Source organism: Pinus tabuliformis, chromosome 7 (assembly GCF_031772625.1).
Source record: "Pinus tabuliformis cultivar Carrire ecotype Pingquan chromosome 7, CPIR1, whole genome shotgun sequence".
Classification (NCBI taxonomy): Eukaryota; Viridiplantae; Streptophyta; class Pinopsida; order Pinales; family Pinaceae; genus Pinus; species Pinus tabuliformis.
This window is the reverse complement of record NC_142293.1, coordinates 119,384,752-119,404,959: the sequence shown is the minus strand read 5'-3', so window position 1 is coordinate 119,404,959 and position 20,208 is coordinate 119,384,752. Positions and strand designations below refer to the sequence as shown.

Below are 20,208 nucleotides of genomic sequence, written 5' to 3'. Positions count from 1 at the left end.
GCCTACAACCTCTCCAAATGTGGTAGATTTGTTATTCCGGATGTCATCCGTTACACATCTTTTGTCGCAGATTCTCCTTACAGCTCTGGGAGTTTCATTTTCTAAGAGGCAGAGTAGGCCTCTTTGTAGCTCATCTGATCACTTGCCTTGCCTCTGGTCTGTAGTTTCCTTTTGTTTTTTTCAATATTTGTTTTGTTTCTTCGCTATGGTGTCAGGCCTAGCGGTTTATAGTTGTCAGTTATTTCTGCTAGCAATATTTTGTATCAGACAATTTGTTTTGAAGTGAGAATCTCTTCAGTATCTCTGCTTGTATCTATTAGGAACGTCTTCGTTTCTCTAGTAATTAAGGTATGTTCTCTCCATAGAGTAATTGAGATATGTTCTCTCCATAGAGATGAATTCAGAATTGGGGCATATAGAAAGTTGAGATAGTTGGTTTTTTAAAGAATTTTCTCCCATCTAAACTCATCCTTGTTATATGTATACATATAAAATTAATTGGGCATCCACTTAAGTATGTCATGCCTGTGGTCATACACACCACGAGAATACACCGTCTTGATACCTCCTTTATGACCATCCATGTGTTGTCACAAGGAAAAATAATTATCTTGAACCCAAGCAAGTTATATTTATTGAAATTTGCTAGAAATTAAGGCTGCTTCAATCAGAGCTGCTTACACACACACATACATAGTGTCTGACTTACTAATAAACCTAATTTTACATAGAGTAGGATGCCGATTCCTGAGATGCCTCTGGATCCAGGATAGAGTATGACGTTGAAGGATTGGAAGCCCAGCAGTTGTTCCGGATCTCTCCCTCGCTTCCTGTGAGCACATCCAGCTGACCCATTTTGAGCATGCTCAGCAAAAACTGTTGAAAGAATAGGCTCTGGTTCGCCTCAAAGTTGATGACAATGTTTTGGGTTCGAGTGTCGGTGTAGAGACTCTGGTCGGAGGTGAACAGGGTCTTCTTGTTGAGGAGATTGACGTAGTATTTGTTGTCGAATAAATTTGGAGTAAGGATATCCAAGTTGGTGGTGTTGACAGTGGTACTGGTGGGGCAGGTGAGATAAAGATTCTTAGCGAAACTCTGGTCCAGTGTGGCATCCTGCATTTGTGCACCAGTGGTGCTGTTATACAGTCTGTTATCGAACGACGAGCAGTTGCCTCTGCCAATTGTATGTCCTCCTGATCACACACATAATAATAAATAATAAATTTTCACCCAAGTCAATGCACAGTTCATGAAAATCGAACGTGCAATTCGCCCCCAAAAAAAAGCAAGAAATAAAAAGGAAAGTTGTGGATGAGTTAGTGGTACCTGAAAGGGCTACCAGATCTGTCAAATTCAAACCTTTGGGATCGAAAAAGCTGATCAGTTCCGTTACGTTGGAGGTTGGGCCAGGCAAATTGGCGAGAACGGTAGATTGATTGGCGAAGGTAAGGCTGTCCCTGCGGCCGAGTGGTAGGGGATAGAATGGCCCTCCAGCCTTCAACAAATACACATATATTATTATATAGCCAAAAACCCTACATAGGCAAAATTAAATTACCGTCGTTGGCAATGTTAGGAGAGAAAGAAGATTAGTTACTATTGCGACGGAGTCACGGGCCGCTAAGGCAACAATGTCAGCACACGACACAATTCCGCTGCACGCCGCTTCTACGTTCTGCTTAATGTCGTTGATGATTTTGAAAGCCTGTGCTCTCAGTGACAAGTTAGGCGCAGCTGTTTGCTCACCCGACGTTGAGTTCAGCAACACTGACCCGTCGCATCCCTGTAATCCAGAAGTTAGATTAATTAATTAATAGTTACTCAATGATACCTATTACTAACTTAAATGGCCGCCAGATAGACATTAATGGATTATAATTCAATATACTTATCAAAACATTTACTTTATTATATATGTCTGAGAGGCAATGACTGTTTTACAGATATTTTTTCTCATCAATTTTAGTTAAGATTCAATATTATCAATTTTATTTAAAATTGAATAAATATTTTTAAAAATTAGGGTGTTTAAATTGTTTAATAGACAAAATACAATAGATATTTAGGTATTTTAGGGTGTTAATCAATTTATAAAGTCAAAAATTTATTTTAAATAAAAAGAAATTATGGGCCAAAAAACCATTTCATCTATTAGTTAGACTATTGCCATTATACATCTCACGTTACTAAAATTAAAATATAATAAAAATTAATTAAATTATAAATTTATCTAAATTAATTACTATGATCATTATTATTATTTTAATGATACAAATAATGAAAATATAACTTAAACATATTTATTTTAAGAAAAAATGTGATTCTTACCAATAGAGATTCACTCCTAATTTAGATTCTTAATTTGTAATCATGGGTCAATAACACGACTTATTAATGCCATATGCCCAAAAACCTTAAGGCATTTGATATGACACTTGTTCAAATGACATTTATGAATTTAATTAAAAGAGAAAAATAAATAGCTACTTTGAAAAATAAATCTTAGGCATTGATTTCTGTATACTACTTGAAATATTTTAGAATATTTTATGGAGTTTAAATCTTTACTATACACCTAATAATTATTGATAATTAAATTAAAACCCTGAAAATTAGATTCTCAAATAAACATGGCTATTGACATAAGTAATTAATAATATGGTATATTATCTATATTTAAGTTTAAATGACTGTTAAGTATTTTTATATGAGAACAAATTCATCATTAATTTTTTTTAATATCATTTTTATTAAATTAGTAAATTTTAATTATTTAAAATATTATTTTAATTCATAAATAAATTCAATACTCCAAAAAAAATCATGAAATATTTATAATGTGAAGATTACAGTGACACAATTAAGAACAAAAATTCTAAACATCTTTACTAAATACAAAATTACCAAAAACATATACACAAAAAATTACTATATTTTGTAGGTAAGAAAATGATATTTTGAAACTTCTAACAATTAAATTACTACTTGTTATATCAAATTGTTAAACTACTACTTGTTATATCACTCTTTGTAAGTAAAGAAAAAGAAAAAGAAAAAGAGATGGTTTGAAAAGATGAAACCAACATGACCAGTTTCCAACATCTTTTTCATATATTTTTCTTTCTAATTAGATAATTGAAATGCAATAATCTTAAAATTTCAATAGCCTAAAATAGTTATATAAGCATTTTTTAGAACACTTCCCCCAAATCACACACAGGGAACTCTGCGTCCATTCTATGTTTTTAAATAAAAATTAATAATATAAAAAGGAAAGAGCACTAATTATATATACACAAATTTACATACACAAAAGACCCAATTTCTGTAAATATAAGGAGACTTACATCTCTGTTTCGGTTTTTTTCTTCCACCCGATGTTTAGTATAGTAATATATACCTGGACAAAACAGTCGTGGAAGTGGAGCCTCAGCAAGCCTGCAGCCTGTGTGATGTCTGCACTCAAATAGACTTCCATGCGCTGCCACACTATGGACTCCACTGACGGACAACTCGTGTTGTAGAACGTCCAGGAAAGACCCGCCACGGGAGTTGGCAGAGCGTTCACAGCGCTACCATATACAATCACAAATATAGAGACAAAAACGGTAGCCGGAGTCATAATTTCCTTTTTCTTTGATATGTAATACATTCTTCGATCCTGCTTCGTTAGCATGTGAACATTGGTGTTATCAACTGTAAAATTCCAAATTCAAAGAACAATAAAGCAATCAGGCTCTTAAATGGCAAAAAAGTTATGCTCGCTAACAAACTTAAGTGCATTGCACACAAAATTATTTCATACTGCGATGGCGATATGGAGGCTTACCCGCATCAATTCAACGAAATTTCTGAGCTTTCCGGACGAGTAAGAGCTCTGATGGTCGAGGTAGACTTATAGGCCTTCCAGTGGAGAAATATTCAAAGCGAAGGTTCATTTTTTCTAAAGTTGTGTGGTCTGTGGAACCCACCAGCAGCCTGTTATTCGCATCTAACGAGTGTAGATACCTTAGAGTCTAAGGGGGGACCGCGTCAGGCTGATTTCACACAGCAACGACTACCACCATCTCTGCAATGGAAGGATAACGTGACACTTATATTTATAAGTAGTTTTTATTGGTTTCATAATTATGTGTATAGGTTTGGTTCTTGCAAGTCTTGCAATTACATGCTGCAAGTTTCAGAATTTGATCTAAAGCAAAATTGTATATATACAAGTAAAAAGTGTTTTAAGCATATTTTTTAAAACCCTAAAACAATGCCCCTAAGTATAAGAGGCCATGCCGTCATTTAATATTGGAATGACGGGATTCAAATTCAAATTTCTGATTTAGGAAGTGTTAAAATTCGCTAGAATTTTGATAAAAAAAGTTTTAAAAATCTTGTACTAATAATGTTTGAATTATAGTGGAAATAAATTTAACATCATCAAAAATTTCTAAGACACTAACACTTTAAAATTGACAGCTATAATGTAGATTTACAAAAATCTGTCAAATTTTAACGAAATCTTACTGAAATTTCAATAATTTTAAAGCAAAAAACAGTCTGATTAACTACGACATAAATGTGTAAACCTTATACAAACAAATTTAAAATATAATTCATATATTATATATAACTTAGATTTACAAAAATCTGTCCAATTTTATCGAAATCTTACTGAAATTTCAATAGTTTTGAAGAAAAAAACAGTCTGGTTAACTACGGCAAACTTAAACTTTACGCAAACAGATTTAAAATATAATTCATATATTATATTTCCATGAAAGGAAGATAATCGCAACCGACTGTCATTTACCGATATCTTTTTTATAATCACGTTTTTTTCTTAATATATTAAATAGACATGTGGAAGATAATCGCAACTCACTGTCATTTACCGATATTTTTTTATAATCATGGTTGTTTTTTTTATAATATGTTAAATAGAGTGGGATAAGGGTCACTTACATTTTTTAACCTGGTGGAATCCTGGTACCGCGCCTTTCCACCTTTTGAATTGGGACCCACACATGTCCACAAACATCTATTGGATGAACAAATGCTGGTCGGAACATAGTGGGTTAGAAATGATGTTGATGATAAGAAGAAACGGGAACTTTGCAGTGCAAGTTGTTTCTTTTTTTAATAGCAGTGGAATTAGTGATCATGGAGATTATATTATATTTGTTTTTTAATTATTTAATATAATAATATATATGGTTTAAAGGCTAAAATAGTAATGATGGAGATTATATTATAGTTATTTTTTTAATTATTTTAATCTAATAATATATATGGAGTAAAGGCTAAAATTTAAAATAATTATAAAAGTGTGATATTTATAATAATATATTATTTATATATAATTGAAAAGTAAAAGTTATATCACAATGATGTATTACCTAATAAATAAAAGTAAAAAAAAAAAAAAATCAAAATTTAAATTATTTTTTAATTACAATTAAAAATAAAAATAATTGTTTTGTTTTTTAAATTAAAATGAAAATTTTGTATTTACATGTTATTTTAGGTTAGGATTTTAACAAATACATTACGTAGTATATATTTATATTTTTAAAAACATTTTTTTTAGTTTTTTATTCAACAAAATTATATATATTTTTAAAAAACTTTAAACTCAATAACAGAAAATGAGGTTTTTAGGTATACACCTTATAAAATTGGCCTACCAAAAACAAAATTTATATGCCATACTATAACTAATTTGATAATTCAATGTCGTATTATAACTAATTGATAATGTGATTCTTCATAATTATGTAATGCCAATTCATTTAGCTAAAAGGAATAGGAGAAGGCCTAATTCAACTATTGAATTTTAAATCTCCTAATCTTAATTTAGGTTCTTCATTAATACATAAGTCACATCTAATTTATTGAGATCAAAGAGAGCGTGAAAATATTCTATTGAAGAGAACCGTTTTGTTGTTTTTCTAATTCTTTTGATAAGACTTTATAATGCTTTGTCCTTGTGATAGGAGCCCTTCACCAAATATTGAATAAGGGGGAGTCTACCCAAAAAGTGAAAGAAGTTACCAGTTTTCTTTTAGCAAATTTAATCCCATGGTACAAGGCATAAGCTTCAATTTGGTTGTTTTTTATGCATCCTAAATCCTATGAATATTCTGCAAATTTAACTTCGTCAAAACCATATAGCACCTATCCATCTTACCACCCCTAAAACTATTGTTTATTGTTAATTTGACTAATATATTGTAATAATAATAATAATATATTTTTAATTCTCATATGAAAGTTTCTGAACATCGACCTTGTTACATTCCTATAGAAAACCCACATACCTTCTGCAATGATACATTCCTATAGAAAATCCAGATACCTAGATCCATGGATACCCATTCTCGAATTTCTCACTTTGGAAATTCATTTATTTTATGATTATTTCAAAATTTTAACTTTACTTTACAGGTAGAATCGGGGCCAAAAACAAATGTTTTTCATTAGTTTCACTCGGACTCCCATATGTCGAGATGATCCAAATCAAATAATGAATCTCTTTATTTACTCATTTTTCATTTTATTGCTTTTTATTTTAAATTTCCCATTTTGAATAAGATGATATTGGATCACATGCTTAATTAATCTTAAACTTAGATTTTCCATATAAATTTTAAAATATTAAAACAAATCAAATCGTTTTTCAATAAAGATAGTTCATATCTAGCCCTACTCAAAGAATGGCAAATGATAAACATATTGCACTCCCAGATGCTTGGATTACCATATATGTGTTCTGAAAAGATAATTAGGAAGATGATAAATTCATACATGATGGACATTGATGAGTTTTCAGGAGCGAAATATTTTTGTGCTTAGCCAATTTTTTTGGCAATATTGCACGCTATTTTAAAATCTCATAGGAAATTTCCATGTGCAAAGAAAACTTTGTTGCTTATTTGTTATGTTGTTTTTCGGTGTTTAAAACTAATTAGAGTTTTCAAAGGAGTTATGTCTTTTTTTCAGTTTACATTCAAAGGAATTATGTTTTATGAAACGTATGTTAAAATTATCTTTTCATTTTGAAATTAGTAATTTTATTTGCTTAAAATCTTCGTTTTTATGTGCACAAGTGTAATGGGTTAGAAAGGAAAATCTAAAGCAATTAAACATATGGTTTAGAATGTCAAGACTAAGTAGAGAGTGATAGAACCAAAAGTTGAGCTTTCGAAGAAAAGAAATTTAATTTAGTTTTTTTTAAAATACAATGTATGTTAATTTAGTTTTTTTTTCGAAATACCACGTATGAAACCCAATTGGTAAGAACCATGTCTCGAAAGGAAGTGTAGGAATTTTTGAATGTCTCGAAAGGAAGTGTAGGAATTTTTGAAAGTGATGGTTGGAGAAATTTTGAAGGAAGTGGCACAGAAGAAGACTTCATATTTGACTCAGATAATTTTGAATACATAGAGAGGATAGAGTTGCATTACCAAGCCTATTATGTATTTTTATTATGATATGGTAAAATGGATTATCTCTCATGCTCATGTTAAAATCTATTGAATTGTAAATATTTCTAACAAAGTTATAGCATTTTGGATTTAAGAGATCTGTGGTTTGTACTTTTTGAATCTTTGACCGGAGAATCCACAGTAACAGCATTTTTACACCAACGTTTCAAATCCCAAATGGGATCCATCATCAGGGTTGAGAATGATGATAAAAGAAGAGCAGATTGGAAATAATAAATACTCATGAGGGAGACAATTTTAAGGAACAGCACAGGTCGGCTAGAATAATTTTATTTTTATTCTTAAATTTAATTTTTAATTTTTATTAAAAATTTTTATTAACTAGGATTAAAACATATAGAATAAGAAGGACTAATACTAAAATCGAAAGACAGAACTAAAATATATTAATATCTATATAATACTAAAATCGAAAGACAGAACTAAAATATATTAATATCTATATAAATTAGTATTAGTCCTTCTTATTCTATATGTTTTCATCCTAGTTAATAAAAAATTTTAATAAAAATTTCCATTTAATAAATAATAATAATTTATAAAAATTAAAAATTAAATTTAAGAATAAAAATAAAATTATTCTAGCCGACCTGTTCTGTTCCTTAAAATTGTCTCCCTCATGAGTATTTATTATTTCCAATCTGCTCTTCTTTTATCATCATTCTCAACCCTGATGATGGATCCCATTTGGGATTTGAAACGTTGGTGTAAAAATGTTGTTACTGTGGATTCTCCGGTCAAAGATTCAAAAAGTTATAGTATTATAGAGAGTTGAGAATAAGTAATATTCTTTTGATATTAATGGAGAAAATAGTTACGTTGTTGTAACTTTCTCCCTAGTTTAGGATTAGTTCCTATAGTTATGGGGTTTGGGTGCAACTTCCTATTTCCTAGTATTGTATTTATTGATGTAATCTTTGATTGATTGAGGAATAGAGTGGACGAGAGTGATCTCTCAAGTTTTGTGAGTGTAGTCTCCAGGGGCAGGCCACACCTGAGAGCTACATCTCTTTCTTTTTAATTTTGTTCACATTTTATCTTGGTATCAGAGCTCAGAGTGAGTGAGCCTGATCTTTTGTCACCTGTGAGGCTGAAGTGCCTGTAGTAGCTAGCTTGCCTGTGTGGCTTGAAGTGCCTTTGTGGCTGTGTGTACACGAGAGCTCTGTGCTCGAAAATTGAGCAGGTGGACTGCAGAACACCTGGCTCGGACTCGAAAGTTTTGGCGCGGATTTTTCACGGATTGGCGCGGATTATGCGCTGACAGTCGCGCCAATAGAGGAATTAGCGCGGTTATTGAGGAATAAACTGCGCCAGAGCGCAAAAAGCCCGATTGGCGCAGGATTTTACCAGGAAAGTCGCGCCAATTAAAATACTCTAAGCGATTTTGAATTAGCGCAGATTTTTCGCTCGGGGTAGCGCCAAGGGGATCTGTGAATAGCGTGAACTTCGTTTGGCGGTCTACAAACAGTGCGGATCAGCGGAGTTGTAGATCCATCCGGGAGAGACAGCTCGGGAAAGTGCCAGAGGAGATCTGCGGGAAACCTCGACTTCGTTTGGCGATCTGCAGGGAGAGTAGGATCGGCGAAGTGACAGATCAATCCGGGAGAGGTGGATCGGATCAATTGTGATCAAATCATTGTTTCGGCTGTGTTGGAAACGCCGAATTTGCTCATTGGAGCGGGAGTGCCAGACACTGCAGATCGGTGGCACAGGTGACAGATCGATCTGACAGGTATTGTTTTTTGTTGTTGTTAAGTAGATTCACAATGAGTAATACGATGGAATCTTACCTTAACGAGTCTGGTAAACTCAACGGGTCTAACTTCACGAATTGCAAGTTTAAGATCCAGACCCTGCTCGAAGGTGCGAACGCTTGGACTATAGTGATAGGCGATGAGCAGAAGCCGACTGCGAGCACGCAGAAGGAAGACTGGGAAAAACGAGAAAACAAGGCCAAGGTCCTATTAAAGATGTCTGTGAAATACAATGTCATTGCACACATCAGAGACTGTAAAACGTCCGCAGAGATTTGGACGAAAATCAAGAATCTGTATGAAACCCAGAATACAAACAGTGTTTTGGCTCTGAAAAGCAAGCTATTTTCAATGAGGATGGACGAAAGGGAGTCTGCTACTGCATTTGTTGCGCGAATTAAGGATGTTAAAGACGGATTGGTGGCCATTGGAGTGGTGGTGGCTGATGAAGATCTTGTTGCAATTACAATGAATGGGATGCGTGATGATTTCCAAACCTTCATCACTGGAGTCTCGGCAAGGGAGAAAACACCCACGTTTGATGATCTCACTGCGATTTTGCAGCAAGAGGAAGAGCGACGGTAGAATCTGAATCTGAACCCCCAAAGTGACGATCTTGCGCTGGTGGCAAAACGACGACTATCCAAAGGGAAGCAGTCACAGCAGCAATCAGTCCAAAAAGGAGGAACAACACATAAAAATCACTGTCATAAAGGTATGCTTGCAAATCATTCTGAAAAGAAATGTTTTTATTGTGGAAAGAAGGGTCATATACAGAGAGATTGTTATTATAAGAAGCAGGCTGATGAGGCAAGGAGGAGACAGGTAAATCCAAAACACAGAGGATATTTTGTTGAAGAAGAAGACTTCAGTCATGAATTTCGACTGTTCACAGTCGACTGTGCCCTTTCTGCATCAAATGAAGATGACATCTGGTATGTTGATTCCGGAGCATCCTCTCACATGACAGGTAATAAGGAATTTTTTGATAGTCTTGAAGAAATTATAAATGGATCAAAAATATATCTAGGGGATGATAATGGATATCAGATTAAAGGTCATGGGATGATTTCAGTTAAGTTACCAAATGGAAAAATTAGTCACCTTTCAAATGTTTTATATGTACCTGGAATAAAGAAAAACCTGATATCTGTATCCATGATGGCTGACCAAGATATGAATGTCGAATTCTTCAAGACTCACTGTGTGATAAAGGATTGCAGGAATGAAATTGTTGCAACAGGCATGCGAGTTGGAAGCCTATATAGATTGGATGCAAAAAGTATATCAAAGCAAGCCATGGTTGCAGGAGAGTCAACAGCTAAACAACTCTGGCATCAGAGGTTTGGTCATTTGAATCTGTAGGATCTCATGTTGTTACAGAAGAAAGGTATGGTCGAAGGTCTCCCCATCTTTCGTAACATTCAGTTAAACTGTGAAGGTTGTGCCTTAGGAAAGATGCACAGAGAACAGTTCCCTGTGCATGATAGGAGGAGGCAAACAGAAATCTTAGAACTAGTGCACACTGATGTATGTGGTCCCATGCACACAAGGTCGCTAGGGGGAGCATACTATTTTTTTTTGTTTACTGATGACTGCACTAGGTATTCATGGGTTTATTTTTTAAACAAGAAAAGTCAGACTTTCCAATGTTTTATAGATTTCAAAACCCTGGTGGAAAGACAGTTTGGAAAAAGTATTAAAACTCTCCGATCTGATCAAGGAGGAGAATACAATTAAAGGAATTCATGAAATACTGCAAATCTCACGGGATTGTTCAGCAGTATACAGTGCCGCACACACCATAGCAAAACGGAGTTGCAGAGTGTAAAAACAGAACCCTGGTAGAATGCGCAAGGAGCATGCTGCAAGGTAAGGGTCTATCTAATACTTTTTGGGCAGAAGCAATAAATACTGCTGTATATTTGAAAAATAGAAGTCCTACTAGGTTTCTTGGCTTCAAAACCCCTTTTGAAGCCTTGTATGGATTTAAACCAGCAGTAAATCACTTAAGAGTCTTTGGGTCAAAGGCATTTGCACATGTACCCAAAGCTGATAGAAAGAAACTAGACCCTAAGGCAGTCAAATGCATCTTTGTTGGTTATGGCACAAAGTTTAAAGCATACAAACTGTTCAATCCTGAGTCTCGTAAGACATTTGCAAGTAGAGATGTAGTCTTTCATGAACAGGTACAGGAAAGGAAAGCTGATGTTGGAGATGATTGGCACATTCCATTGCTGTTGGAGGAAAGCAGCGAGGATGAAAGGGAGCAGGAACAGGAGCAGAAAGAAGAGAATGAAGAAGAACATCAAGAAGGTGAAAGAGCAGGCCCAGTTATTGCAGAAGAAAACAAATTTGAGGTAAGTCCCCTACCAAGAAGGTCAGGTAGGAAGACTCAATTACCATTGAAATTGAGAAACTATGCTTTGATGTCAAAAGTTTTGAACATTGTAGAACCCTCTAATTACAAAGAAGCTAGTTAATTTGAGGAATGGAGAGCTGCAATGAATGAAGAAATGGAATCAATTCTTAGAAATGATACTTGGGATTTAGTTGAGCTGCCTAAAAACAAAACACCCATAGGATGCAAGTGGCTGTTTAAACCCAAAATGAATGCAGATGGAAGTATAGATAAGTTAAAAGCTAGGTTGGTTGCAAAAGGATATTCACAGAAGGAAGGTATAGATTTTGATGATACTTTTGCACCTGTAGCAAAGCTAAATACAATTAGAATGCTTATTGCTTTAGCTACTAAATGTAATTGGGAATTACACCAGCTTGATGTTAAATCTGCATTTTTAAATGGTGATTTAAAAGAAGAAATTTACTTAGTACAGCCAGAAGGATATGTAAAGCAGGGGCAGGAACATCTTGTTTGCAGATTGAAAAAGGCTTTATATGGTTTAAAGCAAGCACCCAGGTCTTGGTATGAAAAGGTTGATTGTTTCTTTATAGAGTATGGTTTCCATAGAAGCTTAAATGACCCAAATTTGTATACAAAGTACAATAATCAGGGGCAGATAATTTTGATTTCTCTATATGTGGATGATATGATTCTAACAGGAAATGCAGATGACTTAATCAGAGGAATCAAAAGGCTCATGGCACAAGTTTTTGAGATGAAAAATATCGGAAGCCTTAACTATTGTCTGGGATTAGAAGTATTCAGAGATACTGGGAAAACTTTTCTTACCCAAGGGAAGTATGCGAGAAATCTGTTGGAAAAGTTTGGGATGGATCGGTGTAGATCAACAGCAACACCTTTGCAGCAGAATCTGAAATTGAGCAGTGATGATGGCACTAAGGAGGTTGATGCCACAATGTACAGACAGCTGGTTGGCAGCCTGATATATCTTACAACAACCAGACCCGACTTGGCATACTCTGTTAGTGTGTTGAGCCAATTTATGTCAAAACCGCATGAAAGTCACTGGACAACAGCAAAAAGCGTGTTGAGGTATCTTTGTGGTACTGTTCATTTTGGTATTTTATACACTGATGTATCTGATGTTACTCTAGTAGGTTTTTCAGACTCAGACTGGGCAGGTAACTTGGATGATCGGAGGTCCATCACAGGTTATGCATTTAACATAGGTTCTGGGGTAATTGCATGGAGCAGCAAGAAACAAAGTACTGTAGCTTTGTCGTCATGTGAAGCTGAATATCAAGCATTGTGTGCAGCAACATGTGAAGCAATCTGGTTGAGGAGACTTCTTAACGATGCAGGAAAAGAACAGAAGCAACCCACTTCTATCAAAAGCGACAACCAGAGCGCTATCAAATTAGCATACAATTCAGTGTTTCATAAAAACACCAAACACATAGACACCCAGTTTCACTTTGTTAGAGAAAAAATACAGTCAAAAGAAATTGTTGTCGAATATTGTAAAACTTGTGACAATGTGGCTGATATTTTTACAAAGCCTCTTGCACGAGTGAAATTTGAATTGTTTAGAAAGATGCTAGGAGTTCAGGAGAACCCTTTCTCCATTAAGGGGGGAGTTGAGAATAATTAATATTCTTTTGATATTAATGGAGAAAATAGTTACGTTGTTGTAACTTTCTCCCTAGTTTAGGATTAGTTCCTATAGTTATGGGGTTTGGGTGCAACTTCCTATTTCCTAGTATTGTATTTATTGATGTAATCTTTGATTGATTGAGGAATAGAGTGGACGAGAGTGATCTCTCAAGTTTTGTGAGTGTAGTCTCCAGGTGCAGGCCACACCTGAGAGCTACATCTCTTTCTTTTCAATTCTGTTCACATTTTATCTACTTGAAGCTTTATAGAAAATATATAAATTAAGTCCTCCTAAAGTTTACCTGGATAAGGAATATATGATTAGTTTTGAGAAAATAGTGTTAAAAGAACAAAAGATTGATTCAGCTGGATGCATAGAGGATTAGGTGAATGATTATGTAGGTTTTAAAACCAAATCAAATGGGCTTTACCCAATTGGACAATTCAATAATTCTCATGCATTTGTGGTTAAAATGTTGGCTAGAATTTATGGAGAGTCAAATCTTGAACATTTTATGTTAGAATGGGTTCCCCTTTTCCATGGAACTATGAATCAATCTAAGAGATTTAATTGGATAGATATTTTGTCTCAAAATATCTCAAATGTTATTAAGTTGTCATGGTCATCTCCACCGGGTTTTGGCCTAGGTTTTACATGTCAGCTTATTTAATGGATATTGTAGTAGCCTCTGTTCCTTTTCCATCGATGAAATGGAATTGGTATTTCAACAATCTACCCATTCTTCAATTTTGTACTATTCTTTGGGAAAGCTAGTGTTAGCTCTCCAAAATGTCATCTTTTTCACACTCTTTTCCTTGAGCTTTAACCATATTCCACTACTCCATAACCAAGTCACATTAAGATCATTTTCATGATTATATATGGATTTAGACTTATTATTTTCCATAGTAGTTAATTTTAGTATTTTGAGTGACTTTATGGCTAAATAGTAGAAAAATAACATGTTTTTACTTGCATCTAAAAGTTGGATGAGTTTTATGATGTTAATAGTCATATTTGAAGACTCCAACAAAGTCATATTTGACAACTTTGACTCAAATTGGAATTTCCTCTTTAAACTCTTGAAGATTTGAGATCATTATTCAGACACATTCAATGGATAAGAATCATGGAAGTTTTGATAAAATATTCTATCAAAGATATTAGAGAATTGTGAGAGGATTTGTAGAGATAATTATCTCCTATTTTTAGTAAATTGTTTGTACCTACTTGAGAGAAAAGTGGATCTAAATTTATCAGTTGTTTATCCTCTTCTCAAAGAAACTCATATATCAATAAGAGTGTTTTCTCCATTTCAAGGAGAGGAAGGGAGAAGTAATTTAGAATTTGTATCTAGAATACTTGAAGAAATATCTTTCTAGCTAGACCTCAATCAAATGGAGCTTGCTCCAAGTTTATTTTATTTAATATATGGTGTTGTTCTAATTTCAACTTCTAGTGTGTTTGTTGAACATTGGAGGGTTCCCTTTGCCAAGCATGTACACTCTTTCCTTTCTTTATTTATAGCTTAAGATTTTAATCACTTTTATAGACTAGTTTTAATTGCTTTCATAGATTAGATTTGCATGCTTTCATAAAATAAGATATATACTTTCATATAAATAGATTTCAATGTTTTCTAGATTAAGTTTATAGTCTTTCATAGACTAAATTTCTAATGCTTTCCTAGATTAGATTTCCAATGTTTTCCTAGATTAAAATTTTTATTGCTTTCTGAGATTAGATTTCTATTTCTTTCCTAGATTAAAATTTTCTTTCATGTCAATTTACTTGCTTTCATAGAATATAATTTCTTTTCATGTCAATTTACATATGATAGAATTATAAAATAATTCTCGCAATATATTTTTCCATGCACTTCGTAAGTTTACAAACTCAGAATGATAATTTAATTTAATGGAATTTAAAGCATAATTAAATTGACTAACATTTTTGGTATCGTTGTCGGGGAAGTGTACATAGGATTTAGTTTCGAATTTAAGTTGTCTTTAAATTACATAGCTTGTTAGAGGAGAAATGGTAAGATGAGAGGTAAAAATGTGTGCATCACACAATGAGGTTTCTCCAAAGCCTTGGTTGTCCCTTTCTTGCAAGTGTGGTGTGTTTTTCAAATCTATAATTAGTTTAAAATTCAGCCATTCCTTTGGGTACTATAAGAGTCTATGTACTAATCCATTTGTGGGAAGGAGATCTAGACCAACAAATAAACTAAAATGATGTTCGATCATTTGTTGGAGAGCAAGGACTAAATTGAAGATTGGTTCTAAACAGTTGCCATGACATTCCTCTATTCTTCAACAAATCTTGGCACCAAATCCATATGTATAACTTGTCTCTCATTTCCTAACTTGGACATTGAGGTATATTTCTCATAGTTGGGTATGAGCACATTATATATTTTGATTTGTAAATAGCTTCACTAGAAATACTCCTACACTTGAGAAAAGTTTTTCTTTTTCAAGTAGAGTAGGATAGAAGAAATAAATAAAGTCAGGTTATTGTTTTTGAGTTTTTTGTTTTGAAGTTTGTTTCTATAAGATTTCATTAATTTATTAGAAATTCATTTGGTGGTGCAGTAAGAACAACCTCATTGACTAGCCATTGACAGGAAAATCTACAGGAGAAGAGACATTTATGAATAACAAAAAAAGTAGAGTTTTAGGAGCTAAGAATTTGAGGTTTGCATAATATTCTTACTATCATTTTTAAGTAATAGATTTCAGATATATAAAGAATTTCCAAAGTCCCTATGTATGCTCTCTTCCTGAACCTAGTTGTGATTTGGAAGATCAAAAAAGAAAAATTGGATTAAGCTAGTCTTGTAATGACTATTGTGAATTGGATTTTGTAACAAAATTCATAGATGCTTTAAAAATGACTGAGAGATCTAAAATTACTAATGATTTAAAAAATGATTAAATTTTAATCTCCATTTTACAATAAGATTTGTCTCTTGCTTAGAAGAAAAATCTTATTTAGATTTTAGCCCCTAAATTACTAAAAAAAATATTGTTTTATTATTAAATTAAAAAAATAATAATAAAATATAAATAAATAAAAATACAAAAATATTATGAAAATAAATAAATATATATATATATCTATATATATATATATATATATATATATATATATATATATATATATATATATATATATATATATATATATATATATATATATATATATATAATCTAATCATTAAAAACAAAACACAATTAAACCAACAAAAAAAGCATATTTAAAAACAGAGTTGTCTTTAGTGCGACTTTTTGGAGATTCCGGTGACGGAATCCGGCGGAAAAAATCGAGGTTAAATCTTGATTTGTATTATTTAAAATGGTTTTTTAACTGTATATTTGGATTCAGCACCCTGAAAAACCCCTAGGACGCTTTGATTGTGCATAAATTAGATATCAAACTTGCGATTCCAATAAATTGTTGCCGATTTTGACCGGAAAAACCCACCGGAAAAGCTTCCAAAAAGTCTCTTTAAAGACAACTCCTTTAAAAACCACGTAGGCCACGATGCATATAAAACAAATTTAAATAGGGTTGAGAGTATAAAATAAAACAATGGATTTAAATTAGTGTCGAAATGAGTTGTTGCAAAGTGGTATGACGCACTGGTAAAACATGTTGGAGGAATATCAAATCTAGTTTTCCTTTGTTGGGGGCTTAGGCCTTCATTCAAACTTGCAATAATAAATAAATAACTTGTGATGTGAATCCCTATGAGTCTCGAGTCTCAACTCTAGCTTAATGACTAAAACCGTGATTTGTATACTAGTAGGTCGATCGGATGAATTCGTTGGACAGATCCATTTTTCGGGCAAGAAGATGAGTTTGCATTGAAATGAACATCTCTATGTGGAATGTAACAAGAGACATGTGTGGTCCAAAAGTTGTTCCATTTAGATTACAGGGAGGAGATCTCGAGGTCAATTTTGATTGTCACTCTTTTTTAAATAAAAATAAAAAACAAATTGTAAATTTTAGATAGACATTTTTTCATTTCATATCATATATCTAATGAGTGGTTTAATGGTAAGCCAATGGGTTTGTTTGAATAAGGTCATGAGTTCAATTCTTATACATATTCATTGCACTTTAGCTAAATATTTTTGGTCAAATTGAGGCTACCACATGGTAGCCCAAGGTCAGACCACGTGGCAAGCTATGATTGGCCCATATGGTAGCATGGAATTAGTTAGCTACCACGTCAACGACCTGCCTAGTTAGCAGCCAATTTCCACATCAACAACCTATCTCGTCGACAAACACATTATCACCTAGTCATATGCCATGTCATCACCCAGTCATATGCCATGTCATCAACCCATTAAGTTGCCACATTAGCTTCCATGTCAGCAGTTTAAGCTTCCATGTTATCATGTCATCTGCCAAGTCAACATTTTTACAGTCCACATGTCCTCCTTTGGTGTTACCACGTGGCACCCTTGCACATCATTTTCCTTGTTTCCTAAAAACTTTAGACCATCATGACTCTCTGAGACGACATTTGTTTAAGTTGATTCAAGCATCATCGAAAAAGTATCGATGAGCTCTACGTCATGGAAATATTTTCATTAGTATTTGAGACTACAAAAAAATGGTCATGCTTTTTTTAATTTTGTAGCAATTAGACTTTGAAAAATCATCGTATTACTAAAACATGTTTCTAATAAGAATCTACTTTAATATGGTTTTTGAACACTCCAATCAGAAGAAAATGAAGACGCGGTCAACAAAACACTAACATGTAATCTAAGTTGCACCACTTCCCAATAAGTCCTCAATGTGCTCCGCCATTGAACCCTTTTGTTTGAGATTTATCAATTGGCTAAAGAAGGTGTTTCTCTTTGTATCATGATAATGTGTTATCATTTACTCCGTAAAAATTGACTAAGTGACAAGTGGTTTACGAGAATAAAGCCATCGATATCGTACGAATTGATTGGATTCTAAATATAAATATGCAATATGTACCTTTTGTGTGTGTTGCACATCATGTAGATCAAAATATTGCTCCATTTGTATTATCCATGTTACCAGATCCTTGCCATTAAACTTCCTCATATCTATCTTTGGAATGTAGTGGTTCTTAAACCCCACATTGGAGTTTCTAAAATCATAATTTATATTCCTTTTTTCATGATCATGATTTTCATGGAGTACCTTGTCACCATTAGGAAACATTTCTTCCAACAACTTCGTCAAACCTTCCATGTATGCTTTTAAACCATTCTTCAAACCATCCATCCTAGCTTCCATGTCTGCTTTTAAATCATCCTTCAAACCTTTCATGTTTCCTTTCATTTTTGTCTCTAAACCACCCATATTAGCTTCCAGTTCATTTTTTGTTACTCTTTGCGAGAACGAATTTTGTTGGACTTGGTCTTGTAATTTTGATATATCATGTTGCAATTCTTCATCTTCTTCATGCATCATAGTAGAGCTTTCTGGTTTCTTACTAGGTGTATCCATTTTTTTGTTTTGAGGAATTTTGGAATCAAACAAAGATATATATGCTTCACTATGCCCCCCAAACCACTTTAAACTGATTCCTTAAACAAAAGTTATGCAAATTTTTGTTTTTTGTTTTTTGTTGTTGTTGTTGTTTTTTTTTTTTTTACACACCTTTTTCCTTGTTTTTTGGAGCTAGATATTGAAACTATTGTCTCTTTGTAATTTTGGTTCTCCAAAATCTGAAATTCGTTCCTGTGCTAGTCCTCTAAGTATTCTTTATAATGACACAAGTCAAACCAAAATTGGATTCTTCGAGATAAAGTTATTCCCAATATCCCACGATGACCTTATTATGGACTGGTTACGTAGAGAGAACTTGTATGGAGTGTAATGTGTCACTGTTTCAAGCTTCGGCCCCGGAAATGATACAAGAAAAACTAAATTTCGTGCGATTTTGGTTTCTTTTTACGAAATTCAAAGTCGATGCTCAGAGAGAAAGTTATGATTATTTTCCCTAGCTCACATGTTCGAGATTGAATTTTGGAACCTGCAAAAACCCTAACTTCTTCAGACCATATCTCAGAAATTGTAGCAAACCAAGATCTGAAATTCCTATAGGAAGTTCACCAAGGTTATGTGGTTGCAAATTTATATTTTGAAACTTTGTAGAAATGATATTATAGTGAAAATTCCAAGATGACCTGTTTGAAGCAGTGAAACCCTAAAATCCAAAGCTCTGATACCAAATGTTATGCAACCAGCTCACAAAAAAGAAGAAAAGATAGATCAACGACTTAAAAATCATCCTCTTCAAGGAGGAAACCTTCTTTACATTACATAAATAAACAATTCTTGGATGATGCAAATGACAAGACCTCCTTTCTATATATAGGAGTCTAAGGGGTCACAATATAATCAGAGCCTACCTAAAATTAATAATGTAAGGGCACAAAAATAAAAATAGTGGGCCTATATGGGACATAACAATAACAATATGGGGGCTACATTAACAATAACAATAAGGGGAATACACTATTATTATAGGGACCTAAAAACATATGCTTGCCAGAGAGGACTTGGTGGAGACCTGATGTAGGAAGGACAAGTGGTATGCCATGAGTCAAGGAAGTTGAATGAGCATGAGCGAAACTCTGTGACTCATGATCTTGATTTGGTAGTTATCATTCACGCCTTGAAGATGTGGAGGAATTATTTTCTTGGTAGGAGGTTTGTCTTAATGAGTGATCATCGTGGACTGAGGTACTTATTTGAGCAACCTAATCTGAATGCCAAACAAGCTATATGGTTGGATACTCTCAGTGAGTTTGACTTCAAGATTAGATACTTCAAGGGAAAAGAGAACAAGGTTGTAGATTCTCTCAGTAGGAGAGTGTAGGTGAATCATATTGCATCAGTAAGTTCTTATGGGACAAATTTGTAGGATCATAT

The 20,208-nt window shown here is 33.5% G+C and overlaps 1 protein-coding gene across 3 annotated transcripts; it reads right to left on the bottom strand.

Moving 5' to 3' along the window:
* Positions 1–590: 590 nt before the first annotated feature.
* LOC149246025 (peroxidase 12-like) lies at positions 591–3,981 on the bottom strand. Of its 3 annotated transcripts, none has more exons than XM_089457814.1 (5): positions 3,830–3,981; positions 3,401–3,664; positions 1,598–1,783; positions 1,327–1,495; positions 591–1,193 (listed from the first exon to the last, which is right to left on the bottom strand). In XM_089457814.1, exons 1-5 carry the CDS (start codon positions 3,833–3,835, stop codon positions 724–726), a joined length of 1,095 nt encoding a protein of 364 aa, XP_089313940.1. In that variant the 5' UTR covers positions 3,836–3,981; the 3' UTR covers positions 591–723. The 3 variants fall into 3 exon arrangements, with proteins under 3 accessions (XP_089313940.1, XP_089313939.1, XP_089313941.1); XM_089457813.1 differs by having other exon boundaries at positions 3,401–3,696; positions 3,830–3,978; XM_089457815.1 differs by having other exon boundaries at positions 3,401–3,661; positions 3,830–3,965.
* Between the last annotated feature and the right edge of the window lie 16,227 nt (positions 3,982–20,208).